We start from the raw sequence: 18,599 nt of genomic DNA, 5'->3' as shown, positions 1-18,599 counted from the left end.
AATGTCCAGAAATGCTGCAATAATGTATTTTTGATTTGATTGAATTCTGTATTAACAGAAAAGGCACAGGAAAGTATAGGCTACAGTTCAGGGCGGCCTACAAGGGATTTAAAACCCAATAAAGCCTACGGCTATTGCTTGTTTCCATTGTGGTCCTAGTCAATGTTCAATGCATCAAAATAAATCATCAATATACTGTAGCATAGCCTATGCAGTACAAGCCGAGTGCATGAGCACGGCTGTGGCTTAGGAGGATTAAATTCAAATTCAAATTTTTGGCAAAAATAGCGGATCTACAAGATCTATTTGCGGGGTCTACCCTATAGCTATATGGGGGGGGGGGGGGGGGGGGGGGGGGCTTTCACCATAGTAGCCTAAATGCCACATTCATGGTCTGGAGTGAAGAGGGGAGTTATGCAGTTATTTTTTACAGACGGGTAAAAGGGCAGGGGTTGAAGCCCCCTTTGATGTCTGTAACCATGCACTCGGCACCAGCTGCGATGGACAGCCCATGTCATCTGCATGTCATGCCTAACTACCGCCTGTTATGATATGAGTTGTCCATGTACATCTTAGGCCTCACTCACACGGTCGCTGCAGATTGCTCTGTGCTTGCTGTATACAAAGGGTGTGACACAGCTTGCCCCAATGCATTTCCAGTGGGAGTCACATGGTCTGACACAACACTTGTGTTTTATGAGGGGGAGGGGCACAGTCGAAACACAGCCGAAAGCCATACAACAGCTTGTAGTCCAAAATGTAGTCCTCAAACCATGTGACTTCCATTGGAAATGCATTGAGGCGGCCATGACACTCACAGCATTCATACAGCAATGCATTAAAGGTCTGCGTTGTCTATGAATTGACCAGTACAACCACAGTCTGATACTGTTGTACTGGGAGCTGACTGATTGTGATATATTTATTGTTTATTTTCTATCATGCATTTGTCACTTTACTCTGTGAGCTTTTTGTACCATCTCTGACTAGTTTTGATCACGTGATTCTGTACACAGCTGTTACCCATTCCATGTGATCATGATTGACAAGAGGGTTGTATAAAGATGTGTTCCTCTGTGTTCATCTCTAGTCTGAGGTAGAGCATTGCGCTCGAAACGTCAATAAAGGCACTTCACGAGCATCGGAGCCCACAGTGTGCGAGTATCTTATTTTCTTTATCTGAGCTGACCAGTACAACCAGTCTGATACTGTTGTACTGGGAGCTGACCAGTACAACCATAGTCTGATACTGTTGTACTGGGAGCTGACCAGTACAACCAGTCTGATACTGTTGTACTGGGAGCTGACCAGTACAACCATAGTCTGATACTGTTGTACTGACCAGTACAACCACAGTCTGATACTGTTGTACTGGGAGCTGACCAGTACAACCACAGTCTGATACTGCTGTACTTGGAGCTGACCAGTACAACCACAGTCTGATACTGTACTGACCAGTACAACCACAGTCTGATACTGTTGTACTGGGAGCTGACCCGTACAACCACAGTCTGATACTGTTGTACTGACCAGTACAACCACAGTCTGATACTGTTGTACTGACCAGTACAACCACAGTCTGATACTGTTGTACTGGGAGCTGACCAGTACAACCACAGTCTGATACTGTTGTACTGACCAGTACAACCACAGTCTGATACTGTTGGTCACTAAGCAGCTCCAATAGCAGTTAGGGACGGAAAGACGGAGTGTCGCTTGTAGATCTGCTATTTTGGATCTCTCTTTTGGGGTCTCGGCCTGAATAGTGTGGGAACCACTGCTCTACATTGGATGGAGGGTCAGTCAAATAAACCTCCCCTAACTAAGCTTGGAGGGTCAGTCAAATAAACCTCCCCTAACTAAGCTTGGAGGGTCAGTCAAATAAACCTCCCCTAACTAAGCTTGGAGGGTCAGTCAAATAAACCTCCCCTAACTAAGCTTGGAGGGTCAGTCAAATAAACCTCCCCTAACTAAGCTTGGAGGGTCAGTCAAATATACCTCCGCTAAGTAAGCTTGGAGGGTCAGTCAAATAAACCTCCCCTAACTAAGCTTGGAGGGTCAGTCAAATATACCTCCCCTAACTAAGCTTGGAGGGTCAGTCAAATATACCTCCCCTAACTAAGCTTGCGTAAGCGGCAGTGCAGGTGTTCCCTCATGGCCGCCCCCTCTCAGAGTAATATTTCGAGGTCGTTGCACTTGCAGTCATGAGTTGCAGTGAATAAGCAGAACAAGGCCCCTCCATCATGTGAGGAGGACATCATTACAGACAGCAAGCCTCCATGAGCTCACCCATTAATGCAATCTATGAACGTCATTAATGTCCTCTGTGTAGCACTTCCACTTTTAGTTACATTTCCACTTCAGTTTGAATTAGTCACCCCCCATTAGTCAGTAACTAACTAGGTACATGTAGTCAAGTACAATTTTGAGGCATTTTTAATTTAAAAATCACACCCGTGTGAAATGAGGGGCGCCCTTATCATTTATACATCATCGTGATTCATCTCATGAACAACTGAATTCATGTGGTTGGTTAGCCGATTTGCTTGTCTACATATGACGTACTGTACATTTTCCCTTCATTGTCGATGGCATTTAATGTTTGTGTTGCCACACATTTACGTCATATTTGGGGCACATATGACCTAATTTCTCCTTTCATTGTCAATGGCAAATATGAGACGTGTGGGGACAAAATCTCCCTCAAAAAAATCACACCCGTGTGAAGTAAGTGGCGCTCTTATCATCATACATCATCTCTCATTGGCCCCACCTACACTTCCGCACCACCACAGGGAGTGCAGTGCCCAGCTTTGAGTCCGTCTGACCCACGGTTGTCCAGAACCGCCACAAAAGGCCTCTGTCCAGGCTGTGGACTGGGCCGAAATTATCCAATTGATCACACCTGATCACCCCTATATCTCCCGGCCAATCACAATTTGCGTCCTTTACTTTTCCGTCCTCAATTTTTCCATCTTTACTTTTTATCCTCAATATGTACTTTGCTTAGCCAATCAAATCATGGCTATGGGGTGCTCAGCCAATCAAATCATGGCTATGGGGTGCTCAGCCAATCAAATCATCGCTATGGGGTGCTCAGCCAATCAAATCATCGCTATGGGGTACACACAGGGCATTGGAGGGGCTAGCGCCCCTCAAAAAATACAATAAAACACTGCATGTGGTTGTTGTACGGTATATTGTAAGGTGGAAAACAAATACTATTCAGGCTTCATACAGGCCAGGGCATTCAAAATGAAACAAGGGTTAGATAAACATTAGCCGTATTTGGAAAAAAAACAAAAGGAATGAATAAAATCCATGAGTGTTTTTTTATTCTTTGACGTTAAGGTGGGCCATGTCAGGCAGTGTCCCGGCCTTGCTGCTGGTCTTCTCAGGCCCATCATCATCTTCATCACTCCCAAAGTCATCATCGTCACTGTCCAAGGCATCCACGTCCTTTCTCCTGCGTCTGCTCCCTCTCTCATTCGGACCACAATCGTCTTCCTGTTTCTCCTCCTCCTGTTTCTCCTCCTCCGTTGGTTCTTCTGAGTCGATCCTGATGGAAGACAGACGTGAACATGAACACCCAGGCCATGCAGGCGTTCGATATCTCTCCGACTCCGACACGGATGCACCATGCCCTGCAGGCGAAGCTCGGCTAACAACACACTAAAGGGCTCCATTTTCGTCACCGCTAAACCCCTTATCCCTAAATGTCTTTGCCTTTTTTTACTATTTAGAAAAACATTTTTGAATAGTTCAACTAGCCAATCTACATTGACACGTTGTGAGCTTGTAGTGTAGACTGGCCATTTTAACTATTCAAAAATGTTTTGCAAAATAGTAAAAAAAAAATAGTAAAAAAAAAGTCAAGGAAGTTTAGGGATAAAGCGGTGACGAAAATGGAGCCCTATGGCTACTACTACTCAGTGTTGTTTTTGGCAGCACATTTTTTATTTTAGTTTTAGTCATAGTCTCTTGAATAGATTTCATTTAGTTTCAGTCACATTTTAGTCACCTGGAATGTTTTAGTGTTAGTCTAGTTTTAGTCGACTAAATATCATACAATTTTAGTCGACTAAATTTACAGTTGATTTAGTCGACTAAAATGTGTATTAAAAGTGTCCAAAGCATTAGCTACTGTACGTCTAGTCTGTCAACCTGTGGATTATTTATAATAAAATATATTGATAATAGTAAATAACAATATCATAAAGCAGTGGTTCCCAAAGTGGGGTCCGGGGACCCCCAGGGGTCCTTGAGGGAGTCCTCAGCTAAATGATAGTTAGGAACCAAATGGACCCTTATGGGTCTGTAACTCAAGAGTGTGTACAAATGGAACCAAATGGACCCGTTCCATTTGTACACTCTCAGAGTTGTACAATATAAATTGGGGGTCCCAGATATAAAAATGCCATTAAATGGGGGTCTGTAGAGTAATATGCATGTCAAACTGGTGGTACTTGAAATTGAACGGATTGAGGATCTCTGCTGGAGCCGTACAAATCTTTTCTTACATGGGAGTCCTTGGCATATATTTTCAAATGGGGATCCGCAGGTTAATCCATTGAGACCTGGAACGCATGCATGTCACGTTAGCGTTTAACCACATTAACCATTAACCCATTTTGGGGCGGGAACCCCTTTTGGTGTTTTAAACATTATGTTATAATTTAGCTATTGAAAAATAGCAGATCTACAAGCTCATAGCGCGCCACCGAGTGGCGCGCTATGAACTTGTAGGTCTGCTATTTTTGAAAAATCGTTAAAATGTGCCTCAAATCTTTCCGAAAATTGTCATGATTTAGAAAACTTTTTTTTTTAAATTTCGACGTCAGGCCTGAATGGGTTAATTAGTGTCAATTTGGGGGTCCTTGTCTTGTCTTTTTTGGGAACCACTGTCATAAAGTGTATACCCTTCTCCCAGGAATCAGATCGTTGCACAACACTGACGCTCTGACGCAACACTGCAGCCATGTTCTACCTGGAAATACATGTTTTGGTAGTGGGGGGATGATGTCATTGTCATGCTGATTCAGTGCGTCGACTTCTGTGTTTTTCTTTCCATTTATAAAACCATATAAAAATAAAAGTTCCTTCCGTGTGTTTCTCTTCTCCTTTCTCCTCTCGACCTTTTCTCACAGACGAGAGAGAGAGAGAGAGAGAGAGAGAGAGAGAGAGAGGAGCTGAAGACGGTGACTGACGGTCACATGTCGAATGTGGCGCGGAGAAAACATGTTCATAGATAGCCACAATTTACAATTTAGGCATTTAGCAGACACTCTTAATCCATTTAGGCCTGGACAAAAAAGTCTTCTAAATCCTGACCCCTGTTCTGTATCAGTGGTGCTCAATATTTCTTGTCAAGGACCCCAACAATTATATGTAATATGCCTCCGCCCCCCATGTGAAAATATGTTGTTCCAGGGACCTCCCCAGAAGCAAAGATTTGAGTTCAAAACGCTCGCTCTGAAAGAATATGTTCAAAGATTTGCGGCACATTTTCACGATAAAAAAAATAGCAGACCTAAAAGCTTGTAGCGCGGCACTCGGTGCCGCGCTATGAGCTTGTAGATCTGCTATTTTTCAATAGCTAAAGCATAACATCTCTAAATCGTAAATTGACTCACCTCCTCAGACTCCACCTCACGTCTTTTAGCACTTCTCTCTACCTGTACGCCCAAATGTTGTTTTTGCCAGCAAATTTTGATTTTAGTCTTTTGAATAGTTTTCATTTAGTTTTAGTCACATTTTAGTCACCGGGAATGTTTTAATGTTAGTCTAGTTTTAGTCGACTAAATCTCATAAGATTTAAGTCGACTAAAATGTATTTTGGCGGGCCTTGATGCCGTCCTAATGGCCGATTTTACACTTGCTGAAAATAGCCGATCTACAAACTCACTCTTGACCACTAGTCCCTTCCTAACATTGTAGTCTAGTTTTTATTTGTTGACGAAATAGACAGTATATTCTTAGTTTCAGTCATCATGGCTTAGTTTTTGTCACACACACACACACACACACACACACACACACACACACACACACACACACACACACACACACACACACACACACACACACACACACACACACACACACACACACACACACACACACACACACACACACACACACACACACACACACACACACACACACACACACACACGGCCAGCTTCTATAGTTAGTGCTCACTTCGTTCGCAACTATGACTTGATCGATCGAAAGCGCTATAAAAGCGCAATTGCCATTGATCTATAGCTATGGCGTTGAGGGTTTTATTAAATAATGAGCTTTAATTGACGTAGATCTCGGCCAATGGCCAAGTGTTAATATTGTAAGTCGCTGTGGATAACAGTCTGCTTAAATGCTTTAAACTGTAAAGTCTGAATTGTAGTCGAGGCACTCACGGAATGACGATTTCTTCTTTCTTGCCACATTTGGCACACAGCTCCAGCTGGAGGGCGCAGGGCCTGCACATCACATGGTACGCGTCCTTCACCGTCTTCTGACAACATTTCACACTGAAACGAGGAGACACGAGACGAGAAAATTAACACACCAGTGGTGGAAAAAGTACTCTATTGTTTTACTTAACCCATTCTGGGCGGGAACCCCTTTTGGTGTTATAACCCTTCTGGACTGGTACCCCCCCTCTTGGGGTTCTGTACAGTATGTACAGTATTCAAAAATTAAAGAATATTTGATGCTGCTATATAAATATTTTACGTTTTTCAGAAAACTTAGGTCAGGATTTAGAAGGCATTTTAGAATCGGTGTCAGGCGAAAATGGGTTAAAGTACTAAAAGTAAACGTACTCATATTGAAGAATGTCCCATTTCACAAGTTCAAAATGTGTACAAAATCTATTGAAAATAGCAGATCTTATAGATCGGCTATTTTCAAATGGCCAAAATGTATAGGGTTGAAGTGGTTAATGTATGTTTTCTAATAAAAAATAGTAACTAGTAACTAAAGTTTTCAAATAATTGTAGTGGAGTAAAAGTAAAAACAATTGGCTCTGAGATGTTGAGTAGAAGTGGAGTAGAAGTAAAAGTATTGGAAATACTCAAGTAAAGTACAAATACCTCAAAATTGTAAAAGTACTTAGTTACTTTCCACCACTGCCACAAGATGTGGAAAAAACACTCACCACCACCACACAAAGTCCAGGGGCAGTCGTAATTATTTGAGATGATCACGATTGTTTTTTTTGCAGAATCGTAAATCGTTTCCATGTTGACAAATGTCCATTCATTTTCAAACATTTTACAAAAAAAATAGAAATAGCAGATCTACAAGCTTACAACGTTGTAAGCTTGTAGATCAACTATTTCCGTTATTTTATAATATTTTTCTATTTACCGTCACCTTATCCATGCTGGTGGGCAGAAACCTCTCATTTTAACTGTTTTGTTTTTTCCCCCATAAATTGACGCCCTACTTGATCATGCTACAGCGTCGCACAAAAGCATCAAAAGCTGAAAGTATAGGAGATCCACACAAGCTCGAAACGCAGTGCGATGCGACGTGTTTAATACGTTTAATAGCTTATAGATCTGAATTTTTAATCCTGAAAAGTAACAGTATTAATTTGGACATACGAGGGTTTCCACCCCAGAGATGATCTCTAGGCCTGATCAAAAGCAAAGCAGCGTATTTTGAGGCCGTTCATCATTATTGGCAAAGGTTTTCACAAAATGTTCAACAACGACACATGCCAATTGCAAGTCTGCTTAAACCCATTTATTAGACCAGAGGACGATTCTACAAATGTCTTCTAAATCCTGACAGTTTTCTGAAAAACCCATGTTCCTATGTCAGTGGTGCTCAACCTTTTTCATGCCAAGGAACCCCAGAATTATCTGTATTTGGAAATATGCTGGAAATATGTTGTTCCAGGAAATATGTTGCCCCCCCCCCCCCCCCCCCCCTCGAAGCAAAGATTTGAGTTGAAAACGTTCCCTCTGAAAGAATATAATATATTCAAAGATTTGCCACATTTTCACGATTCTTCAAAAATAGCACGGCTCGTAGCGCGGCACAGAGTGCTTGTAGATCTGCTATTTTTCAATAACTAAAGTATAACATAATGCTTAAAACACCAAAAGGGGTTCCCGCCCAGAATGGGTTAATTTGGACATATGAGGGTTTCCACCCCAGAGACGATCTCTAAGCCTGATCAAAAGCAGTGTATTTTGAGGCTGTTTTTGGCCATTTTTGGCAAAAGTTTTCACAAAATGTTCAAAAACACTGCTTTGCATGTCTGCTTAAACCCTACAAGATACAAGATATCCAACACGTTCACAGACTTACATTACAGTTAAAATTCCAATAATGAACAGTGGACAAGGAAAGACTGCTTTCATCTTTTACGCTCCAGACAAATGGCAGAAAATACAGGACTCTCGAGCAGTGGTTCCCAAACTTTTTCATGCATGTCAACCCCCAAATTGACACTAATTAGACCACGGACCCCCATTTGAAAACATATACCATATACAGTGATTCTCAACCAGTTTAATTTTCAAGGACCCCCAGTTTTACATGCATTTAGGCTACGGACCCCCCATTTAATGGCATTTCTATCTCTGGGACCCCAATTTATATTGTAAAATCAATTAAAAATCAGTTAATTTAACTCTGAGAGTGTACAAATGGAACATTTGGTTCCAAACTATCATTTAGCTGGGGATCCACTGGAACTCCCTCAAGGACCCCTGGGGGTCCCCGGACCCCAGTTTGGGAACCACTGCTATAGAGTTCTCAAAGTGGGGTCGGTGGATCCCAGGGGTCCTTGAGGGAGTTCCAGGGGGTCCCCAGCTAAATAATAGATAGTTAGGACCTTTATGAGTCGTCTGTAACAAATGGAGTCTGAGTTAAATTAACATTGATTTTACAATACAAATTGGGTTCTCAGAGATATAAATGCCATTCAATGGGGGTCCGTACCGTAGCCTAATAATGCATGTCAAACTGGGGGTCCTTGAAATTAAAATGGTTGAGAATTAATGCTATAGCCGTAAACATCTTGGGGGTCCCTGGCAGATCTCTTCAAATGGGGGCCTGCGGTAACCTGACTTCGCCAGATTGCGGCAGTATTGAGTTCACCAGTTCCCTCCTCCTGCCTGCATCTGGGATCTCTCAAGCAGAAACGATGAACCCGGAAGCAGCGGGACAAACATTTGATATCTCCATAATAATTTCGAGTTGTGGTCTTGTTAGGTTGTGTTTACATTTGCGCTGTGGCAGCGCTTCAATATGTCATCAGTCTCGTTTTGATATCGCTCCGGCCAGAATTGGACCGGAGTACATCATCTCTGCCTGAGAGTTCCCAGACTCTCCCTGCTGGCAGAATGCAAATGTTGTCCAGCAGGGGGAGTGGTTTCACCAGGCTAGGCCTGCCGGCAAATAAGCATCAATTTGGGGGTCCTTGACATAAAAAAGTTTGAGAACCATTGATTCAAGGCACTACTTATTGATGCAGCACATAACGGCTGTACGTGTTTTCTGTAAACCCCAGTGTATTTAGTTAGCATCATATAAATGTACACTATATTTCACCTGATGTAAAATTGTGTTATTTGTTTGTTGTTTTTTTGTGATCATGTTGTACTCAGGGCGCTCTCAATGGTCTTCCCTGATATGAAAACGTTCCTCACCATTTGCGTGCCTGTGACAGCGGCTTGTATTTGTTGTACTTGACTTTCCATTCCAGAACCTCTTTACACCGCTGGCAGAGACCGTCGTGGATCTTGGAGTTGGCTGCCTACAACGGACGGCAGATCAGATTCAGATCAGTGGAGCACCAGACACCAAGGTTACGTTCATTCATTCGCATGTTGAGAATAAAAATAACCAATTTCAACATTGAGGTGGTTTACCTTAAACACCGTTTTGTCCCGACCAGACCCTTTGGTGTGGTTTGGGCTTTAGTTTACTAATGTATTATGTTTAGGTAGGACAGACAGACAGACAGACAGACAGACAGACAGACAGGCAGGACACTGTAACAGTAGCTCCATATTTGTCAGACAGACACAGGCAAACAGACAGAGAGACAAAGAAAGACAGACAGACAGACTGACACCTTCACTGTAACAGTAGCTCCATATTTGTCAAGACAGACAGACATGCAGGCAAACAGACAGATAGACAGACAGACAGACAGGCAGGTACCTTCACTGTGGCAGTAGCTCCATATTTGTCGTTCCTGTAGGCGAAGGAGTTCTGGTGCTTCTGCGCGCGAGACCGAGACACGTTGCCTTTCTGAGAACTCATTATGCTTCTTCTTATTTTATACTTTTAACAGATTCTGGAGGTTTTAAAATCACACTTTGATTAAAATACACGCCTAACTATCTACCCGCGGCAACGCGAACACAACACACACACTTTGATGTGAAATGAAATTCACGCTGTCTGTGTTCAATCAATGAAAACACAGTTTTGGTGATTTTAAAGTTGTCAACAACACGCCACCAACACAAGCACACTGGTCGCCGCCATGACACTTCCGGAGGGTGAGTGTTGCTGCCAGGTTTTGCGAGAGAAACAAGCAGAGGAACAAGCACCCATACTTAGACCATTTTCATCTTCATTCATTTACATTTTGAGAATAAAAACAGACACATCTTGTCCCTGGCATAAAATCTTTTCAGATGTGGGTCTGAAAACAAATACACATAGGCTAATTATTTTGGGGGATCCTTGGCATGAAAATATTTGAGAACCACTGGTTTAACATGTAATTAGGAAACAAGGCAAGCCCCAACGTTTGAAATGTACCCATTCTATATAGTGTGAAATACAATGAATCAATGAATCAATCAATCAATCAATCAAATATTATTTACAAGCAAATTTACAGAAAATAAGCACACAGTCGCTTATAATGAGCGGACATGGCAACACTGGCGGCTGGGTTTATACGTCGTCGTACGACGGCGCCGCGCCTCAAAACAAAAGGCAGATCTACAAGCTCGCCACGCGTTGCAGACGCGACACGTGGTGAGTTTGTAGATCTGCTTTTTTTGCCACGCGCGACACCGTCTCACGGGCGAGGCATAAATTAGGCTTTTTAAACCCGACAGAATTACAAAAAAAAAAAAAAAACTAAAAAAAGAAAACACGGTTGGAGCCGTCCCTTTAAAAGGGAATAACTTTTCTCTTCCGGAGCATTTATTTATTCTCTACATTCTGACTCTCTATCTACGAATAATACACTCTCCCATAACAGCTGCCTGGGGGAACACCGGGTAAAATATAACTCCTTATTACAATCTAGCCCAAAGTGAAAATATAGCACGATCATTGTAATAATAACGTCGATCGTAAGATAATTAATATGCACGCATAGATATTATAATGCATAGACTATGTTTCTATCTATCCGAGCTGGTGGTTCATTGATCATAGCATCCATCCATATGGATTTATTTTATTATGACCTTTGGTTTTCATCATCACCAAAAAACCAGGAAAGTGTTCTTAAAAACCCGTTTGTTTATGTAACCCCCGTTATGGTTATTATAACTGCTTATTACATGGCTTGGTTGAATGCTTGATTCTGATTGGTCAATCGCTTAATTCAGCGGTGAGTTATCTCATGATAATGACCGCTCCGCTGTATAATGACCGCTGCCTAATCAAACCCTCTGAGCACCACCAGCTGCGTGGCTTCGCCCCGCTTGATTTACTGCCGTTTCCAACATAACAGCCATGTAAACACACACACTAGTGACACACAATGTAATTTACAGCTAAACATTGCTCTTAAAAATGTTTTTGAAAACATTTGAGCGAGAAATAGACGAAGCAGGACTCGAAAATGGATTCTATTTGATCAACTCACTTCCTTGTTTTCTGACAGTGCTGCAGCCCTGCAGCTGGGCAGACGCAGCCAGCGCGAACTTATGGAATACTTTTTTTGTTGTGTTTTGGGTCAATGTATTAATTTATGTTAGTTAGCCATGTAATAAGCGGGATAATATCTGGCTAGGTGGTCATTGTCGGGATATAATTCACCTTCAGGGAGTGTGTAACCACCTCGGCTTCGCCTCGGTGGTTAAACTCCCTGTCGGTGAATTATCTCCCGACAATGACCACCTAGCCAGATATTATCCCTTACATAGCTGAGTCTGAACGAATGGAAGCTCCTCCATCTAATTACTATTGTTTGAGTGAATCGTCCTAGTAAATGGTCTCCACTGCAGTCTCCTGCAGTAACCAGACTTTTAAAACAATGCATTAACGTTAGGATAACGTTAATAAGTGGTTTTCAACCTTTTTCATAAGGTCCATTATTTATTCAGCATTTGAGCCACGGACCACCATTTGATGACATTTAGCCTCTCGGACCCAAAACTTAGAATGTTTTGTTGTCCTAGGATAAGATTTTGTCCATATGCTGTATTGATGTGGTACTATGTAGGAATAGGAGAGATAATAACAGGCACACATTGATCAAATTAACAATTCTTCTACATTCTCTAATTGTGTAGACTTCTTGTAAATTAAGTAATAGGCTACAGATGTTTAACAATAATTTAACTCGAGAGTGTACGGGTCCATTTGGTTTCATTTAACACTCAAGAGTTAAAGATCTATAAGTTTCCATTTGGTTTCATTTTACACTCTCAAGCTGAGCGTGTAAAGTTTTCAGAGTTTTCTACCAGTGTTGCGGACTCTATTTCTTCCTCTAGTACTCCATTAGACCCCTTGGTGTGCTTGTTATGTGCAATGATGTCTTCCCTTTGTATTTAGGGTTTCTTCCTGGAGGCTGAAACCTACAGTCAAATGTGCCAATGAAATAAACAGTGATATAGTGACATCACAATATCATCCCCTCCCCTAACCCCTCCCCCTGTATCATACAACAACAGCTGTGGGTGCGGCTTCAGTTCAGGTAGATCACCAGTTTCACCACCCACCAGGCAAACCAGGCATACTTAATGAACTGGTGGGCGTGTCCACATCAAAACGACATTTTAACAAATACTGTACACGTTTTTTGAAAATAAATCTTCCTCCTTATATAATAATAATACCTGATGATCATGTTTTAGGGTGGAAAAAAATCATGGCACTCCAATCTTTAAAATAATAGCAGTGCGAATAAGGCAATACACTCGCTGAATACAGTGAGGACATGAATAACAACAAGAATTTGAAAGGCTCAACAAAAAGCAAGAGTGCAGAACTAGAAGTAGGTCTTGAGCTGTGCTTTAAAAATGTCTACAGAGGCTGCCTGTCGAATGTATAGTGGGAGTTTGTTCCACGCCGTCGGCCCGTAGAAGCAGAAAGCTGCGCCACCGTATTTTTTTCTTAGTTGCCAGATGTCCTTAGTGTGCCCACCTTTCCTGTTATACCATCAGGGTCCTACCAGCAGTCCATTGAGATAAAGACACACACGCATTTGTGCCGAACAGGTGTGTACCTCAGAGCGCCTCCCCCGCCCCGCCCTGCCCCCCCATCCATCACATCACGATGGACCAGAAGCAGGTGATCCTCCAGTTCCGCTTCCCCACGTTCGGAGACTCCATGCTGCAGAAGATGAACCTCCTCCGCCTCCAGCGGCGCTTCTGCGACGTCACGGTGCACGTCAATGAACTGGAGGTCCCCGGCCACAAGGTGGTGCTGGCGGCCGGCTCGTCCTTCCTGCGCGACCAGTTCGTCCTGCAGCAGGTATGGATTCAAGTTCTCAGACAGTCGCCATGACTGATTTCAGTTAGGGATGCACCGAATATTCAGCCACCAAAACTATTCGGGACAAATAGCGGAATATTCGGTATTCGGTTCGGTTGATTTTTGAATGGTACAAATGGTACAAAAACTGGTAGCCTATGAAATAAATATATAATATTAATCATATTCGGCTATTCGGTATTCGGTTTCAGCCAAGAATTTCCCATTCGGTGCATCCCTAATTTCATTCATTTGGATTCCATAGAAGCCAGCCTGTCTTCTAATCTATGGAAGCATGTTGGGCAGCGAAAAGAGCCGATGTACAAGGTCTCAATGCGCTTGTTGATCGGCTATTTTCGGGTTATCATTTTAAGATTAGAGCATTTGAAGTGGTCTTCCATAATACAACTTTAATAGTCTGGGATATTTCATATAAAGGAAATTAAAGATCAAAGCCTCAGTCTGTGATTTCTTCACCTGGTTGGCTGGCAGTACAGTATGTACAACAGCAGGAGCAATATTACTAAAACATCATAATGTTACGTCTTGTCTTAATTGTTCAGGAAACGGCGCTATAGTGTGTGGTTTTGGAGAGAGTTAGAGGGGCAGGGGCTGTAATCCCGTAAGAGGGCACTTTTGGACAAAAAGCGAAAATAGCAACGCGTCGCGCTGCGACGCGTTGCTATTTTCGCTGAGAGCTTGTAGATCAGCTACTTTCGGGGCGCAACCCAGCACTCTTTAGCTAGTGGAGATGCGGTGTGTACGACATAGATTTCTAAACACATTTGTTCAACGCAAAATACTGTGTTCAAGTTCAGGAGCCTTCGGGGAAAAAAAGCAATTCTCCTGAATGCTGCCTTCCGGTATGTGGCATGGAAAAGGAGTGGCATTTAGCATTTCTTTCACCATGTAGTAAACGCTACATTCGTGGTCTGGAAAGGGCAGATGTTTTACAGACGGGGTAAAAGGGCAGGGGCTGAAGAAGCCCCCCTTTGATGTCTATGTGTGCACGTACGTCCCTGAGCAGGAGTCTGGGGAGGTGCAGATCTCCATGAGCCAGGAGGCCGAGGTGGGTCGACGGCTGCTGCTCTCCTGCTACACGGGACAGCTGGAGTTCCCCGAGCTGGAGCTGGTGCATTACCTGACCGTGGCCAGGTATAGTAAGAGAAGAGAAGAAAAGAGACCCCTATGGCTGTGCCGTTTGTGAAACAAGACTTGTAAATATCTGGAAAAACACGGTTATTTCTAGCCTATTGAAAATAAGATAAGAGTGACCCCTATGATTGTGCCGTGCCGTTTGTAATTAAGCTAAGAGAGTGTGCCGTTTGTGGAACGAGCTTCTACATTTTCTTTCCGTGCCCCGATCGACTTACGATGGGAACTATGCACAAAAGAGATCTGAGACCAGATTGTACAAAAGTCTTCTAAATCATGACAGTTTTCTGAAAAACGTATGTTTCTAAGTTTCTGTTTCTATGTCAGTGGTTCTCAAACTATTTCATGTCAAGGACCCCCAGAAGTATCTGTATTTGTGGATCCGTGAAAGAATATATATTCAAAGATGTGCACACATTTTCAAGATTAAAAATAAAATAGCAGCTCTACAAGCTCGTAACCCGGCACTCTGTGCCACGCTATGAGCTTGTAGATCTGATATTTTTCAAGCGGTTAAAAGCTAAGGTGACACAGATGCGTTCCAGGTATCAATGGGATAAAGATGATTGTGATTGTGTCCAGCTTCCTCCAGATGGGCCACATCGTGGAGCAGTGCACCCAAGCCCTGGACAAGTTCATCAAGCCGCCGAGGCCGTCTCAGCACCCCCTGCTGGAGGCAGAGGAGGACAACACGGGTACGCCTAATCACAATTATTTAATCGCCACAACGTTTTTGCATAATCGTCCGTCCGTACGTTTTCAAACGTCTTTTCAAAAAATAGCAAGCTTACACCAAGCTTGTAGATCAACTATTTCTAAAAGGGGAAACAGAAATACAAATTGTAATGTTAATGTTCACTGCGGGAAGAAAACAACACACAATGAAATCGTTAATCGCAATGATTTGTGTGTCAATTAATCGTCAACCTAAAATGTGTATTTGTGACAGGCCTAGACACGGGGAGGATGAGGGAAGAGAGCGAGAGGAGGAGGAGGAGGAGGAGGAAGGAGAAGGAGGAGGTGGGGTTTTTTTCCTCTCTGCCCTCCTGCCAGCAGGAGCAGGAGTGTTCTTCTCAGACACACACTGTATATCAGGACGAGAAGGTTGAGCAGGTGGAGGATGATGACTGTGATGACTGTGATGACGACGACGACGATGATGATGTCATTATACAGCCTCCTCCTCCTCCGCCGACTCAGAGCCTCAGGTGCATCCGCCGGGACGCGGCGGACAGCGGCATCACCATCGTGAAGGTAGAATCCGTGAACGACGTTGCGTCGGAGAGCTCGATCTCTGCCGGCCACTTCCTCCCCAGCCGCAGCAGCTCCCCGCCGGCCGCCGCCGCTCTGCATTCCCCCGAACAACCCCAGCACTCGCTGATCAATTCCACCGTGGACGTGACTCGCGCCGGCGACATGGCGGCCTTGCCGCCACACATGTCGTCGTCGTTCCCTCTCAGCCCCGCTCCTCCCGCGTCCCCCCCTCCTCTCCCCGCGGGAAAGCAGGGCGGCGGCGGCCACCCCTCCGGTCACCCGCGGGGCTACGACAAACCCCTGCAGTGGTACCACCAGTGTCCCAAGTGCGCGCGCGTCTTCCGCCAGCTGGAGAACTACGCCAACCACCTGAAGATGCACAAGCTGTTCATGTGCCTGCTGTGCGGCAAGACCTTCACGCAGAAGGGCAACCTGCACCGCCACATGCGTGTCCACGCCGGCATCAAGCCGTTCCAGTGCAAGATCTGCGGCAAGACGTTTACGCAGAAGTGCTCGCTGCTTGACCACCTGAACCTGCACAGCGGCGACAAGCCCCACCGCTGCAACTACTGCGACATGGTCTTCGCCCACAAGCCCGTCCTCCGCAAGCACCTCAAGCAGATCCACGGCAAGACCAGCTTCGACAACGCCAACGAACGCAGCGGTCTGCACGACGGCGGCGGCGGCGGCAGCGGCGGGGGGCTCGAGTTTGAGTTCGGCCAGGCGAAACCTTTATGTGGGTTGACTCCTGTCCGGGCCCCTCCTACGTCTCACCAGGTCCAATCCTGCTCTCACCAGGCACAGGACCTGTGCGTTGCACCAGACTCCCAGCACCAGACACTTCATTCAGGAGTGGTGGATTCTTGAGCCGCAATGGTTCTGCAGGCTCCACCTGGGCAACGGTGGTGCTGCAGGCTCCTCTTGCGGCTTGAATGACCTTCCTAAAGGCCTCACCGAAGACACAGGCTGGGGCGCCAACCCATACTGCTCCCGGGTGCTGTCTACATTCCGGCTGTCATCCGTCTCTCCGGTGGTCATTAATTCTAAGCAAATTGTATGTTTGAGGGTATGTTTGTGTCTAACTTTCAATGTAGCTTTCATTATTGTGGATCGGTTTCTGTGAAATTCTTATATATAGTAGATTGTTTTAGCTGCAATATCCCATGCCTTTGTTATACTTGAAATACTTGTGTCACTGAAACACAATAATTGCTGTTAGTTTATTGCAAGACGATGTATTAGGCTACCTGCTTTCATGTCATGTGAAGCATTGTCAAATGATAAATCATGCATTGCTATATTGTGTATCCACTGTAAGCCTTTCTAGGAATATTTATGTGAATGTGAATCAAATGGATGTTAAAACGGGAAAAGCTTGAAAGACGATGTATTCATGTAACCCAGAGTTCACGTTTTCATGACATCACATTTAAATCAGTACTGACTGAGTGGAAAATGTAATGCCAAAGTATGTATAATTTTGTTTTTCTTTTTTTTTTAACAAACTCAATATGGTTAACAGCTGGGTAAAATTGTGAACTGTACAATGCCAAATAACACTAATTTATTAAATACAACCCCTTGCCTTTACAGCGTTTTGATTAGGATTTCAGACACAAGAACGCATATATATACACAGTAACACATTTTGAGTGTTAACTTCCTCAGGTAGCAACAGTGCTCGGCAACAAATGGTTATTCATCAATCATCATGTACCTTTTATCAATTCAACTCAAGAAACAAGTGTACAATTTAAATGACATGCAGCTAAACAAGAATAATGTCTTGAACAAACGTTCACGGTATAAGCGTCTTTGTTCTTGCAGGAGCACTACGATAGATAGACCACTGTGAAAGTTGTCTCCTGTCTAAATTAATATGCTGTAGCTCGACTGGGCGACTGTGGCTCAAGAGGTAGAGCAGGTCGTCCAATGATCCATGGGTCGGCGGTTCGAATCCCGGCTCCTCCTGTCTACATGTCGAAGTGTCCTTGGACAAGACACTGAACCCCAAATTGCTCCCGATGTGCTGGTTGGTACCTTGCATGGCTTCCGCCGCAATCGGTGTATGAATGTGTGTGTGAATGGGTGAATGTAATGCACAATCTATGTAAAGCGCCTTGGATAAAGGCGCTATATAAATGCCCCATTTACCATTTAGCTGTTCGGGGCATACATGTGTTAACAAGATCGATGTGCATTAATATGACAGCTCTGAGCAGAATGGTCATCTCTTGTGGACGACAGCACACATGCTTTCTCTAGTGGAAAAAACGTGTTTTGAATTCATGTAAATAAACGAAACGCAACAAAAAACAACCTCTGCCACAAAAGACAAAGTGCATCTCAGACGTGGTATGTGGCCCAGTCATCTACCTATGTTGTATTTATGACTCAAAAGAATGTGGGAAAGGTTTTAGCCCGATCGGACCACTATTCACTTTCACCGTAAAACCAAAATTTATAAAAAAAATAATAATAATCACACATGTGTGAAG

At 43.7% G+C, this 18,599-nt stretch overlaps 2 protein-coding genes across 3 annotated transcripts; one reads left to right on the top strand and one right to left on the bottom strand.

Annotated features, from left to right (window-relative positions):
- Positions 1 to 3,180: 3,180 nt before the first annotated feature.
- On the bottom strand, positions 3,181 to 10,575 carry cUnh9orf85 (chromosome Un C9orf85 homolog). The gene is made up of 4 exons (XM_079515614.1): positions 10,186 to 10,575; positions 9,669 to 9,775; positions 6,417 to 6,530; positions 3,181 to 3,559 (listed from the first exon to the last, which is right to left on the bottom strand). The coding sequence occupies exons 1-4, from the start codon at positions 10,285 to 10,287 to the stop codon at positions 3,334 to 3,336; spliced, it is 549 nt and encodes a 182-aa protein (XP_079371740.1). The 5' UTR covers positions 10,288 to 10,575; the 3' UTR covers positions 3,181 to 3,333.
- Positions 10,576 to 11,131: 556 nt separating this feature from the next.
- Positions 11,132 to 17,723, top strand: zbtb26 (zinc finger and BTB domain containing 26). Of its 2 annotated transcripts, none has more exons than XM_079517177.1 (5): positions 11,132 to 11,264; positions 13,383 to 13,692; positions 14,720 to 14,847; positions 15,430 to 15,542; positions 15,797 to 17,723. In XM_079517177.1, the coding sequence occupies exons 2-5, from the start codon at positions 13,495 to 13,497 to the stop codon at positions 16,966 to 16,968; spliced, it is 1,611 nt and encodes a 536-aa protein (XP_079373303.1). In that variant the 5' UTR covers positions 11,132 to 11,264; positions 13,383 to 13,494; the 3' UTR covers positions 16,969 to 17,723. The 2 variants fall into 2 exon arrangements, with proteins under 2 accessions (XP_079373303.1, XP_079373302.1); XM_079517176.1 differs by having other exon boundaries at positions 11,135 to 11,264; positions 13,437 to 13,692; positions 15,797 to 17,722.
- Positions 17,724 to 18,599: the final 876 nt, after the last annotated feature.

This window comes from Electrona antarctica (genome assembly GCF_951216825.1).
Source record: "Electrona antarctica genome assembly, chromosome: 12".
Lineage (NCBI taxonomy): Eukaryota > Metazoa > Chordata > Actinopteri > Myctophiformes > Myctophidae > Electrona > Electrona antarctica.
This window is presented reverse-complemented; position numbering and strand designations above follow the sequence as displayed.

Coding starts and splice junctions, on each gene's coding strand:
- cUnh9orf85 (XM_079515614.1), bottom strand. CDS start 10,287: ATGAGTTCTCAGAAAGGCAACGTGTCTCGGTCTCGCGCGCAGAAGCAC. Junction 9,776..10,185: donor GAGCTACTGCCACAGTGAAG/GTACCTGCCTGT, acceptor CGTCCGTTGTAG/GCAGCCAACTCCAAGATCCA. Junction 3,560..6,416: donor AAAGAAGAAATCGTCATTCC/GTGAGTGCCTCG, acceptor GTCTTCCATCAG/GATCGACTCAGAAGAACCAA.
- zbtb26 (XM_079517177.1), top strand. CDS start 13,495: ATGGACCAGAAGCAGGTGATCCTCCAGTTCCGCTTCCCCACGTTCGGA. Junction 13,693..14,719: donor ACCAGTTCGTCCTGCAGCAG/GTATGGATTCAA, acceptor GTCCCTGAGCAG/GAGTCTGGGGAGGTGCAGAT. Junction 15,543..15,796: donor GGCAGAGGAGGACAACACGG/GTACGCCTAATC, acceptor TATTTGTGACAG/GCCTAGACACGGGGAGGATG.